This window comes from Metarhizium brunneum, chromosome 4, assembly GCF_013426205.1.
Source record: "Metarhizium brunneum chromosome 4, complete sequence".
Taxonomy (NCBI): Eukaryota; Fungi; Ascomycota; class Sordariomycetes; order Hypocreales; family Clavicipitaceae; genus Metarhizium; species Metarhizium brunneum.
This window is the reverse complement of record NC_089425.1, coordinates 3,375,191-3,395,039: the sequence shown is the minus strand read 5'-3', so window position 1 is coordinate 3,395,039 and position 19,849 is coordinate 3,375,191. Positions and strand designations below refer to the sequence as shown.

General features: G+C 54.4%; 6 protein-coding genes across 6 annotated transcripts; 4 read left to right on the top strand and 2 right to left on the bottom strand.

The window, feature by feature from the left end:
- Positions 1–651: 651 nt before the first annotated feature.
- Positions 652–1,991, top strand: DCTD (Deoxycytidylate deaminase; the record flags this gene model as incomplete). The annotated part of the gene is made up of 3 exons (XM_014689914.1): positions 652–673; positions 736–1,814; positions 1,947–1,991. 3 exons carry the CDS (start codon positions 652–654, stop codon positions 1,989–1,991), a joined length of 1,146 nt encoding a protein of 381 aa, XP_014545400.1.
- Positions 1,992–6,187: 4,196 nt separating this feature from the next.
- On the top strand, positions 6,188–9,572 carry wee1 (Mitosis inhibitor protein kinase wee1; the record flags this gene model as incomplete). Its single annotated transcript, XM_014689915.1, has 3 exons — positions 6,188–8,105; positions 8,168–8,802; positions 8,871–9,572. The coding sequence occupies 3 exons, from the start codon at positions 6,188–6,190 to the stop codon at positions 9,570–9,572; spliced, it is 3,255 nt and encodes a 1,084-aa protein (XP_014545401.1).
- A 1,139-nt stretch (positions 9,573–10,711) lies between these two features.
- Positions 10,712–12,162, top strand: puuB_0 (Gamma-glutamylputrescine oxidoreductase; the record flags this gene model as incomplete). The annotated part of the gene is made up of 2 exons (XM_014689916.1): positions 10,712–10,963; positions 11,026–12,162. The coding sequence occupies 2 exons, from the start codon at positions 10,712–10,714 to the stop codon at positions 12,160–12,162; spliced, it is 1,389 nt and encodes a 462-aa protein (XP_014545402.1).
- A 740-nt stretch (positions 12,163–12,902) lies between these two features.
- nuo-24 (NADH-ubiquinone oxidoreductase subunit) lies at positions 12,903–13,993 on the top strand (the record flags this gene model as incomplete). Its single annotated transcript, XM_066131063.1, has 3 exons — positions 12,903–13,025; positions 13,224–13,514; positions 13,628–13,993. 3 exons carry the CDS (start codon positions 12,903–12,905, stop codon positions 13,991–13,993), a joined length of 780 nt encoding a protein of 259 aa, XP_065987214.1.
- A 336-nt stretch (positions 13,994–14,329) lies between these two features.
- Positions 14,330–16,018, bottom strand: G6M90_00g076980 (uncharacterized protein; the record flags this gene model as incomplete). The annotated part of the gene is made up of 1 exon (XM_014689918.1): positions 14,330–16,018. The coding sequence occupies one exon, from the start codon at positions 16,016–16,018 to the stop codon at positions 14,330–14,332; it is 1,689 nt and encodes a 562-aa protein (XP_014545404.1).
- An 892-nt stretch (positions 16,019–16,910) lies between these two features.
- Positions 16,911–18,307, bottom strand: G6M90_00g076970 (uncharacterized protein; the record flags this gene model as incomplete). The annotated part of the gene is made up of 2 exons (XM_014689919.2): positions 16,911–16,982; positions 17,051–18,307. 2 exons carry the CDS (start codon positions 18,305–18,307, stop codon positions 16,911–16,913), a joined length of 1,329 nt encoding a protein of 442 aa, XP_014545405.2.
- Positions 18,308–19,849: the final 1,542 nt, after the last annotated feature.

Sequence of the window (19,849 nt, the reverse complement as noted above, 5' to 3'; positions counted from 1 at the left end):
CTTGGTGCATCTGCAATACCAGCATTATTGTTTGTCTTTAGAAGTATTCATCGCGGCGCATTTTGGTTTCGAATGCTGGCGTGGGTAGATTGTATGTTGTAAATTACACACTCAGTCACATCTCATGCCCAATATGTTTAACACGACGACTTTGTTCGAGGCTCTCACTTTGAATATTCACGAAGAGAACTGTTTATGCCTACTATTCCGCGGTCGTGCATAGCATATATAACAGAATACAACCGTCGTTGCCAAAGGGTGGGCTTTATGTCACTTTGACCAAAGTGGCAATTTGCTCCATGTCTATACTCGCTACGGAGTATACAGAAGCGATATTCGCGATATCGAATAAGGCGGGTGTAGATTTGGGCCGCCCATATCACGATTTCCCCTGGTGACGCTCAAAAAGGGCCTTTTTTGGTGACCAATATAGTGTTGCCATTTGCCGCTTAATACATACGCAGATCTCGGTAAAGTGAGCCGTTGAAAGGACCCTTGGCCAATGTGGGCGACCACGCGAACCCCACCGACACGACACGACTTCTTTGACCGCGCGAGATCCTTCCATTGTTGAGCTGTTGAGCGCTGGACTCAACGTCATTGATCACACAGGTCTGCAAGACCGATTTGTGCCACGGTAACGCGGTCAAGATGCTTATCGGCATCTGCGGAGGTGAGAATCATTTGCACAGAAGGGGCGCGTGAGCCCGTTGTTCGTCCTAACGCAAAACGCAGGCATTTGCTCAGGCAAGAAGACCGTCGCCCAATATCTCGTTGAGCACCACGGCTTCAAACACCTCTACCTGGAGCCGCCCAAGGAGAACCGCACCTCATCCAACGGGGATGAGCAAACCCCGTCGTCTGAATCTGCGAGTTCCCAGTCGTCTTCGTCGGCCGCGGCATTCAGCGGTGCCTTGAACTTCAGTGCTCTCACGACCAAAAACGGCCGCCACTCTGCATCTGATACATCACTGACGCTGAGGCCACAAACGGAACAGCATACATTCGCCTCACCTGAAGCGCTCCTCGACTTTGTCACTCTCCGCTGGCGAGGCCGCTTCGTGACAACTGACATACCCACCGAGGCCGTGCTCGACGTTTTCGTGCGCCGCCCTTTCTTCCTCCTCCTGTCCATTGACGCACCCCTCACCGTCCGGTGGCGGCGGTTCCAGCAGCGAGCCAAGGTGCCCGGAGAATCAGACATTGCCCTCGACGACTTTGTCTCCCGCAGCGACGCTCACTTATACGACGCCCACGGCGGCTTCCAGCCCCTCATCTCCCGCGCCACGGTCAGGCTGCTCAACACGTCGTCGTCGCTCGCCCACCTGTATGCCACGCTGGGCAAGCTCGACATCCCCAACCCCGACCGGCTCCGCCCCGGCTGGGACACGTACTTTATGGCCCTGGCGTCGCTGGCGGCCCAGCGCTCCAACTGCATGAAGCGTCGTGTCGGGTGCGTCCTTGTCGGGAGGGAGCGCCGTGTCATCAGCACCGGCTACAATGGCACGCCGCGGGGCATCCGCAACTGCGCCGACGGAGGATGCCCCCGCTGCAACGAGGGGAACAGTTCGGGCGTCGGGCTCGCCACCTGTTTGTGCATACACGCCGAGGAGAATGCCCTCCTCGAGGCGGGTAGGGAGCGAATCAGGGATGGCTCCGTGCTCTACTGCGATACGTGTCCGTGCTTGACTTGCAGCATCAAGATCTGCCAAGTGGGCATCGGCGAGGTTGTGTACGCCCATGGGTACAGCATGGACAAGGAGGCGGCAGCTGTGTTTAGTCAAGCTGGCGTTAAGCTGCGGCAGTTTATCCCGGTACGTTTTATGCGAAGCCCCTGCATGTGTTTATTATTAACCCTGGCTGTGCCTGTTATACTATACACAAGTCAATGCCGTCCGGTGCTTTGGGTTTTCATGTGGCGTGCTTGTGCTAATTTGGGAAAATAGCCACCCAACGGACTTATTCACCTGGAGAAAACGGAGTTATATTGAGACATGGTGTTGTCAGATTTTGTCGCGGTGAGCTGAGGATTATGCGGCATTGTAATATGGTCATGGCGTGTATCTGTGCGGAGCATTAAATGCATAGTGGAGTAAATATTGTACATATGTAAAGGCGGCATAGGCATAGTCCGTATTATCAATAAGTGTGCCACTTTGTGTTGCCTTTGCTGACTTGTCATGTGCAAGTGATGCTTCCATCTATGTCCGTGCTATGATTTGATTCTTGGTGATAAAAGAGCCTTTGGACTGGGATTTCGCGGTTTCCGGTAAAGTTGCGGTTCGTTTTATCATTGGGTGTACCGCAACACACCACCACGTCGGTAGATGCCCTTGCATTTTTCCCACCACGAGGTAGGAATACAGCTGGATGCGGCACGTGGTCATTGACAGTACGCACTGCCACCGACACCAAGGTGTGCCGTCCCATTCATCACCGCCCGAGCTTATGAAGTATAACAAAGTGCAATGGAGGAATGAATTTCCTAATTTACCTCACACAAGGAGAACACCAGCGAACAGCCACGAAACTACCAAGGCTCCAGGGTAGCATACAACGCAAGGTTGATTCATACACTTTGCTGGCTCCCACGGACCTGACTAACACACACTGTCCTGCATAGTACTACTAGTAGCACGTCGTCGACACATGGCTTTTCCGCAAGGGACACGGCCTGGTTGTTACCCCTATTTCTCTCGTCTGACACCACCAGACAACACGGACTAACAGAGTCACTATTTTTTATTCTGAAATGCGGTGAGGACTATACCGCACAGCCAGCCTTCACCGACGATGCGGGAAATATTATTATAGCTCTGCTTACATTACTATGCATCTGGACCCTCCTGCAGTCCATAATTTCTTTGCGGTGTGCCTGGGCTCTCATTAGGTTTTATGCAGCGCAGACTTCAGCCATGCTGAGCCACGAGTTATGTCCCATAAAAAAAGTGCAATAACATGGTGGTCAAAGCAGCGATTCATGGTTGGTTCCACCATTGCATACTCCGTGCATGGTACACAAAAAACAATACTTCTTTTATGAAATTGGCGTCCCAAGCCACCGCGGCGCACGTTATTGAGGGGCGATTGAGCGGGAGGAGCATCGCGGGCCAGGAGTTTGCGATGGGACAAGGGGAAGGGGAAGGGGGGAAGACGACGAGGATCCCAAGTCATTGTTCGACTCGCGAATGCAAGTCAAGTACGGAGTAGTTCCTCCCACCACGATGGCCATGGGTCACGAACCCGCCCGCGTCGAGGGGAATTCGATAAGTTTGATTCAGTTCTAAATGCAATCGGTAGCCTGTCCGCGAAAAATGAATGGCGCTTTTCGTGGGGCGGCCCCAGACTAATACCATCCCTGAAGCGAGATGACCCGGCGAAGATAGGGGTAAAGACGAAGCGCCGATTTTTTTCTCTCTAGGGGGTTTCTACCAAGCACGGAGTACGGAGTATTTTGTCGCAATCTCATGGTCCATTTCAAGCCCCCATACCGTGGAGGGCGGGATGGGAGATGTTTGTTTTTATCAACACGCCTTGACGCCATGTCGTCCCAACTAGCACATACCCTGACAAGAATTCAGGAACAAGGAAAATCGCTCCAGGCATGACTAAAGATCTAACAGTTTAGAAAGAGGGGTTGGGGAATATTGTTTCAACGTAAGAGGTTGGAAACAGTCGCCTCGCCCCGTGACAGCGGGATGGCCCTCGGATCTGTTCCCGCGAAAGACGCCTCTGCCTCCCGCTGACAACACACAGATGTCGGATCCACAATTGCAACTTTTGCCGTTTGGTCGAGGCCATCAGACAGGCCCAGGGGCTTCTTTCCGAGTGCGTGTGGCGAAAAGAAAAGGAAAAACAACAAAAAGGCGAGACACGGTTGTTCAAGCCGAGTGCATGACTTCAGGATCGACAGGCCACGCAGTGACCTCTGGTTGGCAAGTGCGTCTTGTCCCGACTTGACAGAGACGTGGGCTGCGGGCAAGTCGGGGCTCACTGGAACTCGAGCTCTCAAGCTCCATATCCCAAGAGTTGGGCTGTTGGGATCCCTGGGGTCCCTGAGGTCTCAAGGCTTTGGAATTCACACGCCCTTGACCCATCCATCATTGAGTGTGCAAGGTGCAGCTTTTGTAGCGGACCGAGATGAGGGCCAATAAGAAGCCAATTATTAAAATATACTTATCTTTACTAGTAAATAATACATGAATATAAGTACTAGTTATCTTTAAATGTACATAAAAGCACATTATTATACCGTAAAAAATATACTGGTAAAAGCATCTACTTAAGTAGTATGTATCACAAAAAGTGGGTCCGCTACATAACCTGCACCTTCGCACACTCAATGGGATGGGGACGCGTCGAGCGGGACCACGTACCATGACCTCCGTACCATGTCGCAATGGCTCGCTCGGTAAACTTCGCAGGCGGTAATAGTAGCAGCAGCAGCAGCAGCAGCAGCAGCAGTAGTAGTAGTAATGGTTTTTGATGGAAAGGGGTTGTGGATCGCGCTGTCAGAGACTAGATACACCGGATGTTCACAAGAATTTTGTTTTCAATGTTGTTTGGGATGAGGGATGCCGTAGACCAACGGATTCTCGGCCATGTCCAAGAGGGGGACTGAAGAGGAGGCCGTGGCCCAAAGTACCATTCCAAAAGCCTCGTGCTCATGCCCACAAGAGGCACAATTGGCGGGGAGGCCGGGATTCAAGATGCACCCACGCAGAAAGTGAGTAGTTGCAGGCCTCGTGGGTCTGAGTCTTGGATAAGACAGGGGTTAGGCAAGGGTACCGAGATAGAAGCAAGTCTGGTACGTATTTGGTCAATCCAAGGGGAGGCGTTGTCCTTTGTGCGAGCATTCACCTACCACTCGGAGCATTGTATCGTACTCCAAAACACCAGCTGTACAGGGCTTTGTGCAGCACATAATCACAGGCGCCGCACACATGGACCTGAACGTACTACATGGCACATTCAGACTTGCCACTGGCCGTCCAGTTGTGTGGCCATGATGGCCCATGACAGCCTTGAACATTTGAAAGTACCCAAGACTTGGGTGGCGTGTTGCGGGTTTCTTGGTTGTGATGCCCAACAAGGGACGCGTCTCAGCGCGTGCTGTGCTAACCCGATTAGGTATAATTGTAAACAAATGCGTCACTCCACCGGCAGGCCCCCGGCAGGCGCGACTGCGAGATCAGCCAGCAAGCCAGCCAGCCATGCCGTGCCTGCACTTCCTTCTGCGGAAGGCGCCAGACCCAGCGCCTGCGCCATACGGAGTACTCTCTGCACACAATACCATAGATAACTAGGCAAAATCGAGCGTGGCCTCCTGGCCCAGTTCCTTCCCACACCCATTGAACACCTGAACAACTGAACCCTCCACATGTTCCATTCACATTCCAGTCGTCTGCTGTGTATGTAATGTATGTTTTCTTCATCGGCACGAGCACCCTTGGTACGTTGTCGTCCTGCGACTTTCCATGAGTCACGGATCAACTCTCGACCCCCGCTATGCGCTGAGAATCGAATGCGCATTGAGTTCGAGTTGAGACGAAGCAGAAAGACGAGCAGCTGCTGTTGCAGAAGTGAGCAGTGCGAGGTGAACGGAGACTGGGAAGAGAGCAGAAGGGCGAAGCTGCAACATGTGGTAACTGCCGCATGATCGAACCACACTCACCTCCCGAACAGAGTACCGACAACACTCTTTGCGTCTGGTTCTTCTTTCCTCTGCTCCTGCGCGGCTGGTGCATTCACACCAGACGACGCACGCCTAAGGGCCGTCTACTCTACCTTTGATCTTATCGGCCTGCCTAGGTATTCAAGCACTGGCAGCCTGGTTTCATTCAAATCTACCTGCCCAAGTCTCGTCACATACAGCATTGACTAGACAAAAGCTTGCGCTGGCACGGAAGACTTGCTGCCTTCAAACTCTATTGTCGCAAACTCCCTGGTTGCTCACATTTACCCAGCCTAAAGTGGGCTGTCTGAAGTCTTGCAATCCGATTGAGCTCAAGGTTATCACGGCGGCATTCAACTCATTCTCGACATTGAAAACGTGGGACAGCCGGAGGTCTATATACGTACCACGCATTTGAATTAGCTTGACACGCGACATTCCTGACTGGAACGTGTCTCGCGATAACCCCGGAATCTTGAGGATTACATTCCAGTAACCCTCATAAACACTACAATGTCCTTCTCCAACGGTGGAGGTACACTGGCTCTGCCGTCACCCACACATGCCCATCATATGGACGTGTCGTCGGCAGTGCGCAGTCTTAGACGCTCCATCTCCCGATCACCATCAAAGTTCTTGTCGCGAACAAGCTCACAAAGCTCGGATAGCTCACGACAAGCTTCACCCCAGTCGCCTTGCCGACGTTTCGGCGCGACTCCTCAGCGACAATATATCTCACCGTCACAACCCCAAACCGCTCCTCCAGCAATCACGTCAACACATGCATCAACGCCTCACCAATCATCTGTTCTAACTCCTCTCCGCCCAAGTGTTCGACTGTCGTTGCGTTCCGCCAAATCTGCCAAGACAACATCAACGTCATCTCGCCCGCTGGCTCGTGCGCGGGCTTCACCAAAGAGTCCCCTCAAACGAGCCTTCAGTGCTGCTCCCGATTCTGGTAATCCGGGCCAGCCATCGGTTACGTCTTCACCCACGTCAGCCACCCCGCGTGGCCAGGACAACAAGTCATCGCCTCGATCCGCGCATAGCCCTGGAGAAAAACCATCACGCCATAGCTTTCACTTGGACGTGTCAGGGTCATCACAATACGCAGCACTCAAGGCCTTGGAGACCCCCAGCAGTGAATCTTACATGGTCTCAACGACTGGCGCGTTGAAGCGCAGTGATGCGACGATGAACCTGGATTATCCTAATCAAGGCAGCCCGGCCTCAAAGCGGCGTAGCTTACATGGAGTTGCCAGTTTTGGTCCATCTGGGGAGTTCAACATATTTGGCGCAAACACGTCATCGTCACAAAGCTTCGACATCCATGAGGACCCGCACGCATCAGAGTATGAACTAACCGGAGCAAACAATGGCCTTGTTAACTCAAACCGGGAACCTCTCTCTTCTCCCAGCCCGGTAGCAAATCTTCCGAGGCGATCTTCTTCGCTGCGAAAGTCAACCTTGCAGCAGAGGTACGGTGAGAAGGGCTCATGGGGTCGAAGAACTGGAGAAAGACAACTCGCACAAATGGGCGGTGATAATTCCACACCGGTTCGAAATCGCCCTCGTCTTTCTACAGATCATTTCCTTCCTCCCCCAGTACCTCGAGACAGCCCATTCAATGCGGGAAGCCCTCTGCCTAATGCTTCCATTCACCCATTGGACAACAAAGGGCAACATCAACCTCACCCTTTATCCAAAACCCTCACAACCTCCACCTCTGGCAACAGCTTGACAGAGGAACCTTCTGGGTATGCACCGGGCCCTAAAGCTGCTGATAGGCCAAGACCACATATATTTTCCCGATCTTTGCCCCTGAACGCAACCAGACCAACTGCACGCTCTACCAATGACCATACCAAGGCTGTTGCTACGCCCAGTCGGTCCCACCAGCTGTGGATTGCCGCTTTCAACTCCACGGGCCTTATATCCAAGGTTAATCGAAATCCTGAGGAAGAGGCCGACAGGAAACTTGCGCCGCCAGACACGCCTTGCAAGAAGCATACTAATCCCTTTGCCACATTCCCTCCTCCAGTTGGCAGCGCAATAAAGAGAAAGGGTAACAGCCGAAACTCTTTCGCTGGCCTTCCTTCAACACCTTTCCATTCATCATCATCACGAGCTCCCGACACCTTTGGTCAACCTGCCAAGGGACTTTCTATTTTCCAACGCGGCTCCGCTTCACATAGTTCGCGCCGTGGCAGCATTCTAAGCCTAGAGGGCGAAGATAGAAAGTTATTTTGCGACAGTAACGAACTGCCAAGTATTTCCGATGGAGATATTCCGCCGACACCAACCAAAACGACAACTCTCACCACGAGCTTGAGCAATCTTAGTGAGCAATCACTTGAAAGCCCAAGTGCTAACCGAACATTCATTTTGCCGCTTTCTGCCGTCAAACCAGCGGCGTCACGGGAATCAACTAGTAAGCATCACGCCTGGTGATATCCGGCTGACCATTTTACTAACATGCTGTGAACCATTTAGGAAGCCCAGTTGATGGCCGCAGGACTCCTCAAACACCACAAGAGTCATTGCTTCCTTTGGATACAAGCCGTCTGTCTATTTCACAGGCGCCTGATAATGTAAATGACAACACCATGCCCCCACCAGTCACTCCTACCGCTTGTCGTGACTTCCGATCATCCACCAGCATTTTTGTCACACCGGTCAATGCCCGTACCAGTAGCCTGGATATCGATGCTAGCCTGTACTCGAGGTTTGACAAAGTTGAGCAAGTAGGCAAGGGCGAGTTCTCTACCGTGTACCGCGTGACCAAACTTGAGCATGTCAGTGCATTTATGCTGGGCAATACCACCCCAAGTCACAGCGCCAGCCGCAGCCCTGCCAAGGGCCAAGTCTTTGCGGTCAAGAAGAGCCGACACTCTTATTATGGACACAAAGATCGGGAGACGAAGCTCCGCGAGGTGCGCACTCTTCAGGCATTGACGCATGCCGAGCACGTTGTTCAGTATGTTGATCATTGGGAAGACAACTTTCACCTTTATATCCAGACAGAATTTTGTGAGGAGGGCACTTTGGAGAAGTTTCTAGGGAACGTGGGGCGAGGTGGCCGGTTGGACGATTTCCGCATCTTTAAGATTTTGCAAGATCTATGCTTGGTAAGTAACCGTGTTGAGTATGCTGCTACAGTGGAGGAGAGCATTTTTACTGACTATATCTGGTTTAGGGATTGAAAGAGATCCATCATGCTGGATTTATGCATTTGGATATGAAACCGGCAAACATTCTCATCACTTTTGAAGGAGTGCTGAAGATTGGTGACTTCGGCCTGGCTCAGCCATGCACGTCAACAGAAGGCGTCGATGTAGAGGGCGACCGCGAATACATGGCTCCCGAGATGCTCAAAGGCAAAGCCGGTCAATCCGCTGACGTCTTCTCGTTGGGTCTAATGACGTTGGAGGCCGCTGCAAACGTGGTACTTCCAGACAACGGTCCCACCTGGATCGCCTTGAGATCAGGGGATCTATCCGAGGTTCCTAGTCTCACCTGGACACCTTCACTCGAAGTCCAGAGGGATGCCATTGGAAACCCCACCGAGTCTGCACACAGCGATGATCTTCAAGAAGGAAAAACAAGAAGTGCTAGTAACTTGTTCGGTTCGTTTAAGCGATCAGAACTACAGCAGGCCCCCGAATTCATGCTTGAGGCATTTCACCCCAGTTCGCTTGACTCTATTGTAAAATGGATGACGGCGCAGGAACCAGCAGCCCGCCCTCTAATCGACCAAGTCCTTGAGCTTGAAGGCCTTCGATGGGTCGCTGAGCACCGCAATGCACCTGCAACAGTGTACGAAGGAAACTGGGGCCCCGCTGAGATGTTTCCCGTTTCTATTGCCAATGACAGCGATACGGAAATGACCGACGTCTGAGGAAGGAGGAATATGAAAGCAGTGAAGAAGTTCTTGGCGCTCTTTATCCTGACAAGGATATTACAAACCCCCCTATTACGATTATTCAAGATATACCCTACGCACCAGTGAGATGGTGCATCGATATGTGGAAACTGGCGACTCTTGTACTGGAATATGTACAAGTTAATACTTGGCAACGGCAACTTTGGAGTACGATATGAGAAATGGCTGCCACTGGATGGTGAACCAAGCGTCGCAACCCAAAAACGCGATTGACGACTATCAAATGTGTGATACTTATACAAGCGAGTGTGGTATTGCTTTTGTCTGTTTGAGTTTTCTGTTGTCAGGCTGCGGAGGTGAAGAAGACGTTCCTTGTGGTGGACTTCTTCGGCGAAATGATGCTGTAGGCAAGAGCCTAGTCAAGACAAGCATGGTCTTGGGGATGTCAGATACAGCTATGAGAAAAGAAGCTCATATAGGTATCTCAACCTCGTCTTTTTTGGGATGTACAAGGCGTCTGGATTGTCGCAAAAATATGTAGATATAGATATTTTGTGTTGGGCGGAGGCGGGTATTTGTGACTGGTACTGTTGGTAGGAGCATTACGGATCTCAATGGCGTCATGGGGCATTGGGTTGCCGAATCTGTTAGTCATGGTTCTATGATGAAATGGCATGAAGATTTTACGACCCATTAAACATTTTAAACTTTGCTATATGTGTTGTGATGTGTGTGCGCGTACCACAGCAGGAGCGGGCAGTGGTTGAATGCGGGATATCAATGTAGCGAATGTATTATTGATGCGCTCGGGGCTGGTGGAGGTACGTAGGTACATGAGGCCGCGGCGAGTGAGGGGTCTGCACAAGAGGACAGACATCTGGACTGTGCTGCATCAAGAAAGTCTCCCAACTACCTGCATATAGCACCCACCTAATAGGTAATTTCTGACTGCAATTCTGATCATCTCGGACTACTGAAAGGGTTTCATATTGAAAAATATAAAGCTCGGCATCTGCTAAATGCAAGGCTCATAGTTGTATGTTGTGGTTCTTGTCCCCTGCTTGAACACCTGATTGAACTTGTGTGAGTAGGTGTGTTCGCACGATACTCGAGCATCCTACCTAGCTCAAAGTTCCCTTCCTACCGTTCTCACGATGACTGGGACTACGTTGGAAAAGGGACAATCTGGCCTCCCCACGCCCGATAGCACCCACTCGTACTGGCATAGAGAGCCATCGGCTGTACTCCTCGGTCACAGAACGACGGAGAAGCTCCCCCCTGCGGCAGATGTCATTGTTGTTGGAAGTGGGATTACGGGTGCTTTTGCTGCGAGGGAGCTGGCAAATGAGGGAAGGAATGTGTTACTTCTTGAAGCAAGAGAGGCCTGCTGGGGGGCAACAGGCCGGGTAAGTGAATACTTGATACACACTCCCGTAAACATCCTCGGAACGTGTGTTAATGATCACAGAATGGCGGCCACTGCCAGCCCATGGTGTACGGGTCCAAACCTAGCATTGCTCGGTTTGAGCTGGGCACATACGACTTCCTCAAGGGCTTTATAGCCAGGAACAAAATCCCCTGTCACTGGCATACCGTCGGCGGCGTACATGGCATATTTGACGACGACGTACTGGCAGCCGTGGAGGAGATTATCGAGCGACTAAAGACGAGCCACCCTGATCTCGCAGAGAAGGCTATTCTCGTCAAGGACGAACGTGGGAGGAGGGCGCTTCGTGTCCCGCAGGCCTGTGCTGCAGTGTACCAGCCTCACGCCGCCAAGCTGTGGCCGTATAAGCTCGTGGCGTGGGTTCTTGAGAGTCTGCTGAGGGAGTTCCCGGATACCTTTAATATGCAGACCAACACGCCGGTCGAGTATTTGCAACACTGTGACGATGGGTGGATCGTGCATACTCGCAGGGGACAGGTTGCCGCCAAGGATGTACTCCTCGCCTCGAACGCCTACACGTCTTGTCTGCTGCCCAAGATGACGGGCATCATCACGCCGGTTCGCGGGCAAATTGTGGGGTTGACGCCGCCGACGGGCGATGTGCCGCTTGAACATACGCATGTCTGGGCAAGGGGCAGACACGAGAGCTATTTGATCCAGCGGGATGGTGACGGGATTCTCATCCTTGGCGGGGAGAGATATGCTGCCTCTGGTGCCGAGGAGGGCATTTGGGATGACGGCAGCGTAAATGCCGACGTTGGGCGGAAGCTTCGCCACGAACTTGGCCAGAGTCTCAAGTTGCGTGGTCCCGACCACGAAGAGAGGAGCCAGCTGGACGCACAGTACGAGTGGACGGGCATAATGGGTTACGTAAATGACGGCCATCCTTGGGTTGGTAGAGTTCCTACTGAGTTTGGAGGTGAGAGGGACAGTAGTGGAGATGGTCACTTATGGATAAGCGCTGGGTACAATGGGCATGGGATGACGGCTGCTGCGAGGTGTGGTGTGAGAGTGGCGGAGATGATAGTGGGAAAGAAGGCGAGTTTTGATTTACCAATCGAGTATGAGACGAGTGCGGAGAGGGCGGAGAGGGCGAAGCGGTTGGTTGGGGGGAGATTGAGCTTTGTAGATGAGTTGAGGGCTTTGCTGGAGGAGTAGATGCAGGTAGTTGAGACGTAATGAAGTTTGGGGTAACTGTTTTCCTGATACGTAAGACAGCGTTGATTGACAGTTGTCTATAAGAAGGCACGCTGATAGAATGTGGTGGAAAACAGTGGCCATCTCTGGTAGCAGAAGGTAGTTGGTGTTTGCAGCTGCGTCCAACTGAAGAGAGTTTTGTGATGGGTAATGGCCTCGGAATGAGTGGGCTTTTGACCGAATAGTATAGCATATTTATTCACAGAACTTGGAGAGTAGTCGAATGTTGGATTAACCATGATAAATGAATGCAGTTGTGCTGATGAACTCATCTGTCGTTGGTGGGCTAGAGGACGTTCCTAGGCCAAGCTGCCTGTCCTCACAGTGCGCTGCCGTTCATCGTATTCTCAGTTGGGCTAAAATGTTCGGAGGAATGCCATTCATAAGCAAGAGGATCCCAATTTCTATCGTCGGAGGCAAGGAACGATTTTCGACGTTCCAACTCAAATGTTCGATTGCTTCATGTTGTACAAACATGCAAAGTCTCGCTCCTCGCGTAGGGCGGAACATTACCGATAATCAGCCGACCACCCAATCACAGCAACCCATTTGCAAGCACCACCAAACGTCTGGCGTGGTCATGGACTGGTCGACATTTCGACTGGAGAAAGCTCTCTCAAGACCACCAACTCCCTCGCCTCTTCGCCCTGCCGCCTCCCCTCCGCCGACGACCGCCATTGACGCTGCTCAATCAATTCACAATGGCGAGCAAGATCACCCCCTTCCTCTTCCGCTCGTGTGTGCGCACTGCATCCCGCGTGGCCCGGCCCCAAACGCGCGCCTTCTCCATCACAGCTTGCCGGCCGAGCGACACCTTGATGATTGTACGTCTTGTCCACTGCCCCAGTCTCCCCGCCCCCGGAGGGATCGAGCCAATTCGTGTGCTACGGACCTCCAAGATGTCAATTAGACTCGAAGGAGCAGAGGGGATAGGTGTCTAGACCCGACAGTGACTTGGCAATTATTGCCTCTAGCGGAGGACATGACCTTTGAGCACGCCGATTGCTGATACTCATCCGTAGCACCGAAATACCGCGGACAACAACCCCGATATCCCCTTCAAATTCAACAAGGAGAATGAAACCGTCATCGCCGAGATCCTCAAGCGGTATCCCGAGCAGTACAAGAAGGCCGCCGTCATGCCCCTGCTCGACCTAGGCCAGCGCCAGCACGGCTTCACCAGCATCAGTGTCATGAACGAGGTCGCTCGCCTGTTGGAGATGCCGCCCATGCGAGTCTACGAAGTGGCCTCCTTCTACACCATGTACAACCGGAGCCCCGTGGGCAAGTTCTTTGTCCAGGCATGCACAACGGTACGCAGGCCCCTCACACGTCCGCCGGAGCCAACGGGGAAAAATTCCTGGGCTCCCGCGACGACGGTTACCTTTCGCAACAAAAAACTCTCTAGATTGCTAACGCTCGGCAGACCCCCTGCCAACTGGGCGGCTGCGGATCCGACGTCATCGTCAAGGCCATCAAGGAGCACCTCGGCATCAAGCAGGGCGAGACGACGGCCGACGGCCTCTTCACCTTCATCGAGGTCGAGTGCCTCGGCGCCTGCGTCAACGCCCCCATGATCCAAATCAACGACGACTACTACGAGGACCTGACGCCCGCGACGGTTGTCGACCTGCTCAAGGCCCTGAAAGCCAGCGCCGGCGAGGCCAGCGCCGCCGCCAATGTCCCCAAGCCCGGGCCCCTGACGGGCAGAGATACGTGCGAGAACAGCAAGGGCCAGACAAACCTGTTGGATGAGCCGTGGGGCGTTGAGAAGACGAGATCGGACTTGTAGATTTAATTTATTGTTTTCTTCCTTCTTTCCATATGTACGTTTAGCTGGAAAGAGACGACCGCAGAGTGAAAAGTGTAAGCTGAGATGTTGCGATGCTAGGGGACTCAGCGGATGAAAGCTAGGGGGGCGAAAACCCAGACACTGTACATAAATGACACCATTGTTGAAATGCCACATGGTATAGACTATTCTTTGAACTTGGTTTCATATTGCTCGTGTCCGTGTCCCGCAACGCACGCCACACGACTGATGAAATAGCACTCGTGCGCTACCAACCTACCTATGTAGGTAGGTATGTATATACATATTCGTCACAATTTATTTCCCTTGTCCCAATCAATCACTCTTACCGAGGCGGAGGATCCAACCATCACCAATCCTCTTGTTATCGGCGCCCAACCCGCCCCAAATCATGATGCCGCTCTCCTCCAGATCGGTCAGGGGCGCGCTCGCGATCCATCCCCTCGCGGCGGGCACCCCGTCGCCGCTCTCGTCGTCGTACTCGGCCATGCTGACCTTTTGCCACCTCCCCTCGCCCGTCTTCTTCCCCACGGCCTGGAGGAAGGCGGCCCGGACGCTGGCGGCGGTCATGCCCAGCGGCGGCACCTCAAAGGTCCACACGTCGTCCAAGAAGGCGCCGGCGGCGGAGTGGCCGTCGGCGCTGGGCGCGCGCTCGCCCATGGCCAGCACGAGATACTCCTTGCCGCCGCCGACGGTGAGGGCCTGCAGGGAGGCCACGCTCCGCGGCGCGGGCCACTCCTGGCGCGGCTCGGCGCGGATTTCGGCGGGCGAGGCGTCGGCGCCGTCGCCGTCCTGCGGAATGGTCTGCCAGCCCGCGCGGGCGTGGACCGACACTTCGCCCCGGGAGGCGCCGTCGTCGAAGGTTTCCACCTCGAGGTGCAAAAAGTCGAGCTGGCCGCCGACCTCGGCCTCACCGTCGTAGCCGCCGAAGCGGAAGAGGCGGCTCTTGGATATGCAGATGGCCGCGCCGCCGCGTGACGGGCCCGGGGCGGCGGGCAGCTCGGTCCATGTGCGCGCGCGCACGTCAAAGGCCCAGAGGTCGCTCGTGCGGTCGCCGCCGGCGAGGCAGCCCGCGTGCACGAAGAAGGTGCCGTAGCCGTCCGACTCGGTATCCACGGCCTGCTCGGCCACGTAGCCCACCACGGGGTCCTGTGGGATGCCCGTCTTGGAGGTGTCGCCCAGCGCCCACTGCCGCCAGGTCTGCGGCTTTCGGGCCGCCGCCGATGATGAGCCGGGCTCGGGGAAGTCACGCGGCCGGTCGCTAGCCGTCGCGCAGTGGTAGCTGCGCGGGCTGGGCTGCGGGATGATGGCGCCGCCCTTGACCGCGGGCACCGGGTCGAGGTGCGACCAGGCGTGCGAGCGCGTGTCGTACACCCAGACGCGGCCGGCCTCCTCCAGAGGCTTCATGTCCGGGCCGCCGCGGCCGCCAAACAGGAAGATGCGCGACCCGATAACGGCGGTTGCGTGGCCGACACGCGCAGCCGGCACGTCGCCGAGCCTGGGCCTGACGTCCGTGGCCGTTTCTTTGCCCTTGCCCTTGGGCCCTTCCTCCTCCTCCTCCTCCAAGGCCACCTCATCCAGGTTCGCCGTCTGCGCGGGCGCCGTGTCAGGCTCGACCGCGGCCGCCCTGGCCTCGATCCGGTGGTAGTCGGCCCCGGCACTGCTGGACGGCAGTCGAATGATGTGCATGTCGTTGCCGACTGGTTGCCGCGCCTCAATCTCGCCGCCAAAGATGTAGGCGCTTCCGGCCACGACATTGACCGAGTGCGAGGACCGCGGCAGGGCTGGAATGTCGATTCGCTGCCACGTTCCTTGCACGGCGGCGGCGGCCTTGCTGTTTCTGAAGCGGAGCTGCGATAGGGACGGGAGGCTCTTTTGCAGATGCGGCAGGCCGGGCACGCTGGGCATGTCCATGTTCATGCTCCTGGGGAGCGACGGCATGTTCTGCTGCGCTTGCTTGAAGAGGTCGGTCGACCGACGCTTGAGCTGGTTCAGCGGCTCCATTTCACTGGTCGGCTGAGGCAAATTGCTCGTGGTTGAAGCTCCGATGCCAAAATGCTGTAGAGATGGGATGAGGGACGCAAGTTGGACAAGAGGAGGGAGGTTATTTTACTCTAGGTCACACCTCTGGGCTGAGCAGGATTTCGGGCCGGGCTGACGTCGTCTTGCATCTCGTGGGACGTCGTCTGGTTGCTCGTATCCAACGGAGCACCAGGTGGCAGGGTTTGCTTGCTGCGCAATGGAATGCAGCCAGCTTGTTTATGGCTGCGGCATTGAGGAGTCGTCAGCAGAAGTGAGGCTTGGGCTTGCCCCCAGCGCGGGCCCTGACCAATAAGCGACCTTGTGGCGTTTCCCCGAGCCACGGGGGCCATGCTGCCCGGGTATACCGGGTACCTGGGTCCGCACCGGTTGAGACCAGACATACTCCGTACATGTACTTGAGTGGTTGTATTCCGTACGATGCTCTGCTCTGCTATCTGTCGCACGTCCGAATCCGGAAATAGAGACCTTGGGACACCAGGGCATGCAAGAACCAACATGTTTACTCACAACCATGTTCACGCACACCCGTTCCACAGCTAGCTACACAGTGGCACACATACAATCACTGATCAAGAAGGAAAACACCGTAATGGCAGAAAGTAGAATTTTGTATAAAACCTAGCATTGTCCTGTAGGATGCACTGCACCCAACAGTCGAATGGAATTGCTGAATCATAAAAGTGCTCTTCCTATACAACAAGTTGTCATGAAAGCATGATGATAAATACACAACACTTCGAGTGTATACTGTGGCCGAATACGTCCCCCTGGCCTATGTTCGTGTACAAAGCCTTGTTTAATGGCCGTCCCCTTGAGCAAGCTTTAGAGGGTATGTTTAGAAGAACTGCGTACTCTAGCGGCAGCGAGGCGTGTTGGTCGACTCGTCGAACTGGCAGCTAGTTCCCTCGGGGCATGAGCCCGCTCGCTAATTACATCGTCAGCTTCATTCCAGACGTACGCGTCACACAAAGATATCGGGAAGGGAAGACTTACTATCCAGACCTGGGTTACAACGCAAATTTGCCATGCCGAGTTGTCAGGAGTGCAGGCATAGGCACCTGGGGTGCAGACATCGTTGTTGTCGCCGGGAGTAGAAGTAGAAGTAGGCTCGGGCTGGACGGGAGGCTCGGCACCGGTGGATGGAGGCTGAGCCGGCTTGTTTTGATCGCCGGGGAACTTTCCGCCAGTGCAGGAGATCTTCGAAGGCGAGGGCTTGGAGGGAGTAGGAGTCGGCTTAGACGGGGCGCTGGGAGATGGGATAGATGGTTTGTCGTTGGTAGGAGCAGGCTTGCTGGGAGATGGCACAGTCGGCTTGTCGTTGGTAGGAGCAGGCTTGCTGGGAGATGGCACAGTCGGCTTGTCGTTGGTAGGAGCAGGCTTGCTGGGAGATGGCACAGTCGGCTTGTCGTTGGTAGGAGCAGGCTTGCTGGGAGATGGCACAGTCGGCTTGTCGTTGGTAGGAGCAGGCTTGCTGGGAGATGGCACAGTCGGCCTGTCACTGGTAGGAGCAGGCGCAGATGAGGCGCTGGGAGCTGGCTCAGTCGGGTTGTCACCGCCAGGAGCCGGCTTCTGGCAGTTTCCAACGGGACCCTTCAGCTTGGCGCCCTTCTCTATGGTGACGACTGGGCCGGGCTGGGGGAATTTCAGGTCGGTTCCCTCGGTTGTCGAGCAGCCGTTGCCAACGTTGGCAACGAACATGTCGGGACGCTGGCTCATGGCCATGGCAGTGCCACGCTTCTTGCGGCGCGGATCGACCTTGATGGTGACCACGGCGCAGTTCTGGTACATCTCGCGGTTTCCCTCAAAGTTGAACCAACTCCAGGAGAATACGCAGTCGCCGGCGGGGGCGTCCTCGGGCACTTTAAACTTGTAACTGGTATCGCCAGGGGTAAGAGGGCAGCCCCCCTCCATGGAGGAAATCACCTTGAAAGTGCTGCCCTTGTCGTATGAGAGACTGGCCTGGCAACTTCCTCCCTTGTGATATGCCCCTCCCGTGACGGTGAAATTGTACTGCAGGCCGGCAGTCCATTCATCAACCGGCTGGCCCTGGGGAGAATCAATGACCTTCAGGCCGCCGCGGCAGGGGAAGTTGCTGCCCCTGGGGTCCAAGGGACTCGTCATGTCGTAGTCTTGGTTGGTAGTGAACTTGTTGAAACCCGATCGCAGAGGCGGAGGGTACTTCATCTGCATGTGTCCAGCAGCGAAAGAGGCCGCGGAGAGGACCGCGAAGGCATACGAGAAACTCTTCATCTTGAGTGAGCGACAGAAAAGCAAATTTACAACGATCGACGTTGATGTATAAACCGAAAAGAAGGAAAGCAAGAAGCAAGAAAAAGAGCACAGTGCTTAAGGAGAGACTGTAAAGTTGGTTGTGAAAGAACGAAACCGATGAGGATGATATCAATCGACGACAAACTTGCCAGTTGCCAACTAGTACTTATAGACTCGCAGTCTTGTCGACCCCATGCTTGCCGGCCCCCCCATCTCGCGCCGGATTGAAGAAACGGTTCGGGCTGTCATTCCAAGGCGAACCATGGCTCCAAACCAAGGGTGAATCCAAGAAGGGCTTGTTGGCAGCCCGCAGACGAGCGGTTTGGGTAGCCAAGAGCTTCACCGTCAAGGAGAGAGCTTGGTACCGCCAACCCGCCAACCCCCTTAATTGCTTCACCCACCATGGATCACCCAGTATACAATGCAGGTTTGTTTGTCTTTGTCTGGACGGGGTTCACCTTGTGCGGTTCTGGAGACGGACGTTGCGTCCTCGGGACGAGGAATGTGTCAGGTTAGGCATAGCCTCATATGGATGGCCTCTGATGAACGCCTACCGAACTTGATCAGTACTAGCAGTATCGAGACGTTGACCTACATGTAGCAATGGCACCTTCCCCGGCTTGGCAACAAGTAGTACATGTAATCTGGTATGTGCCCATCCACGGACCAGCGGCAACCACCACTCTCTACCGCCAGTTGGCCTTTCCCGTTTCGCTTCATCCACGCGAGCCTGGCACCACGTCGCCATGTTTGCATTCAACTTCATGTTTCTGCATCGGCGAGGGCTGGCACAACACGCCTGCGACACATGATGGTCTGCTAGGATCGAGGACGAGGACATTACTGCTTCTCCAAGTTCGCGGCTGTGCGCATTCGACAACGGGCGACGACGACGGGTCCGTGTCACGGGATGGTCGCCTGTCAACGTGTGGAGGCTGCGGAGGCTGCCGGTTGAATCGGCGGGCAAAGATCCACAGCTATTATCGCAAAGATGGGATGTTACGTACAAACCTAGGTAGGTAGTATGGGCCCGTTGACCTCTTTCGATTTCTCCGAGGTTACCAGGAGTACCCATGAGACGAGATCTGAAACCAATACCGTCTCACCCAAACCTCCTACATACCAACCAGCACATGTCCCCTTTGAATGTGTCCAGGTCCTGAAGTTGTAACAGACCCATACTTCTGCGATACCAAGCAGGTACCCCTTTGCCAACAAGGTTAGCTGCTGAACCTGCTCAAGTCAGCTTATAATGACGCTTTTTGAAGCCTTGACAATATATGGCTCGAACAGGCAGGAGTTCGATTTCTTACGCCATCATCACGACATGATATTGCTCATCAAAGGGAAAGGGCTCAAGGCTACGCCTATCAGGGCTGGGTCAAAGAGCCAAAGCAGGCGGCTTACAGAGGCAGTAGGGGGTAGCGTCAAAGAACATTGAACGGCTGCGATGAGTGCCATGTAACTCTTTGTAATCCCGAACAATGGCCGGTACTTCTGTCGTCAAACTGTTTCCCAATC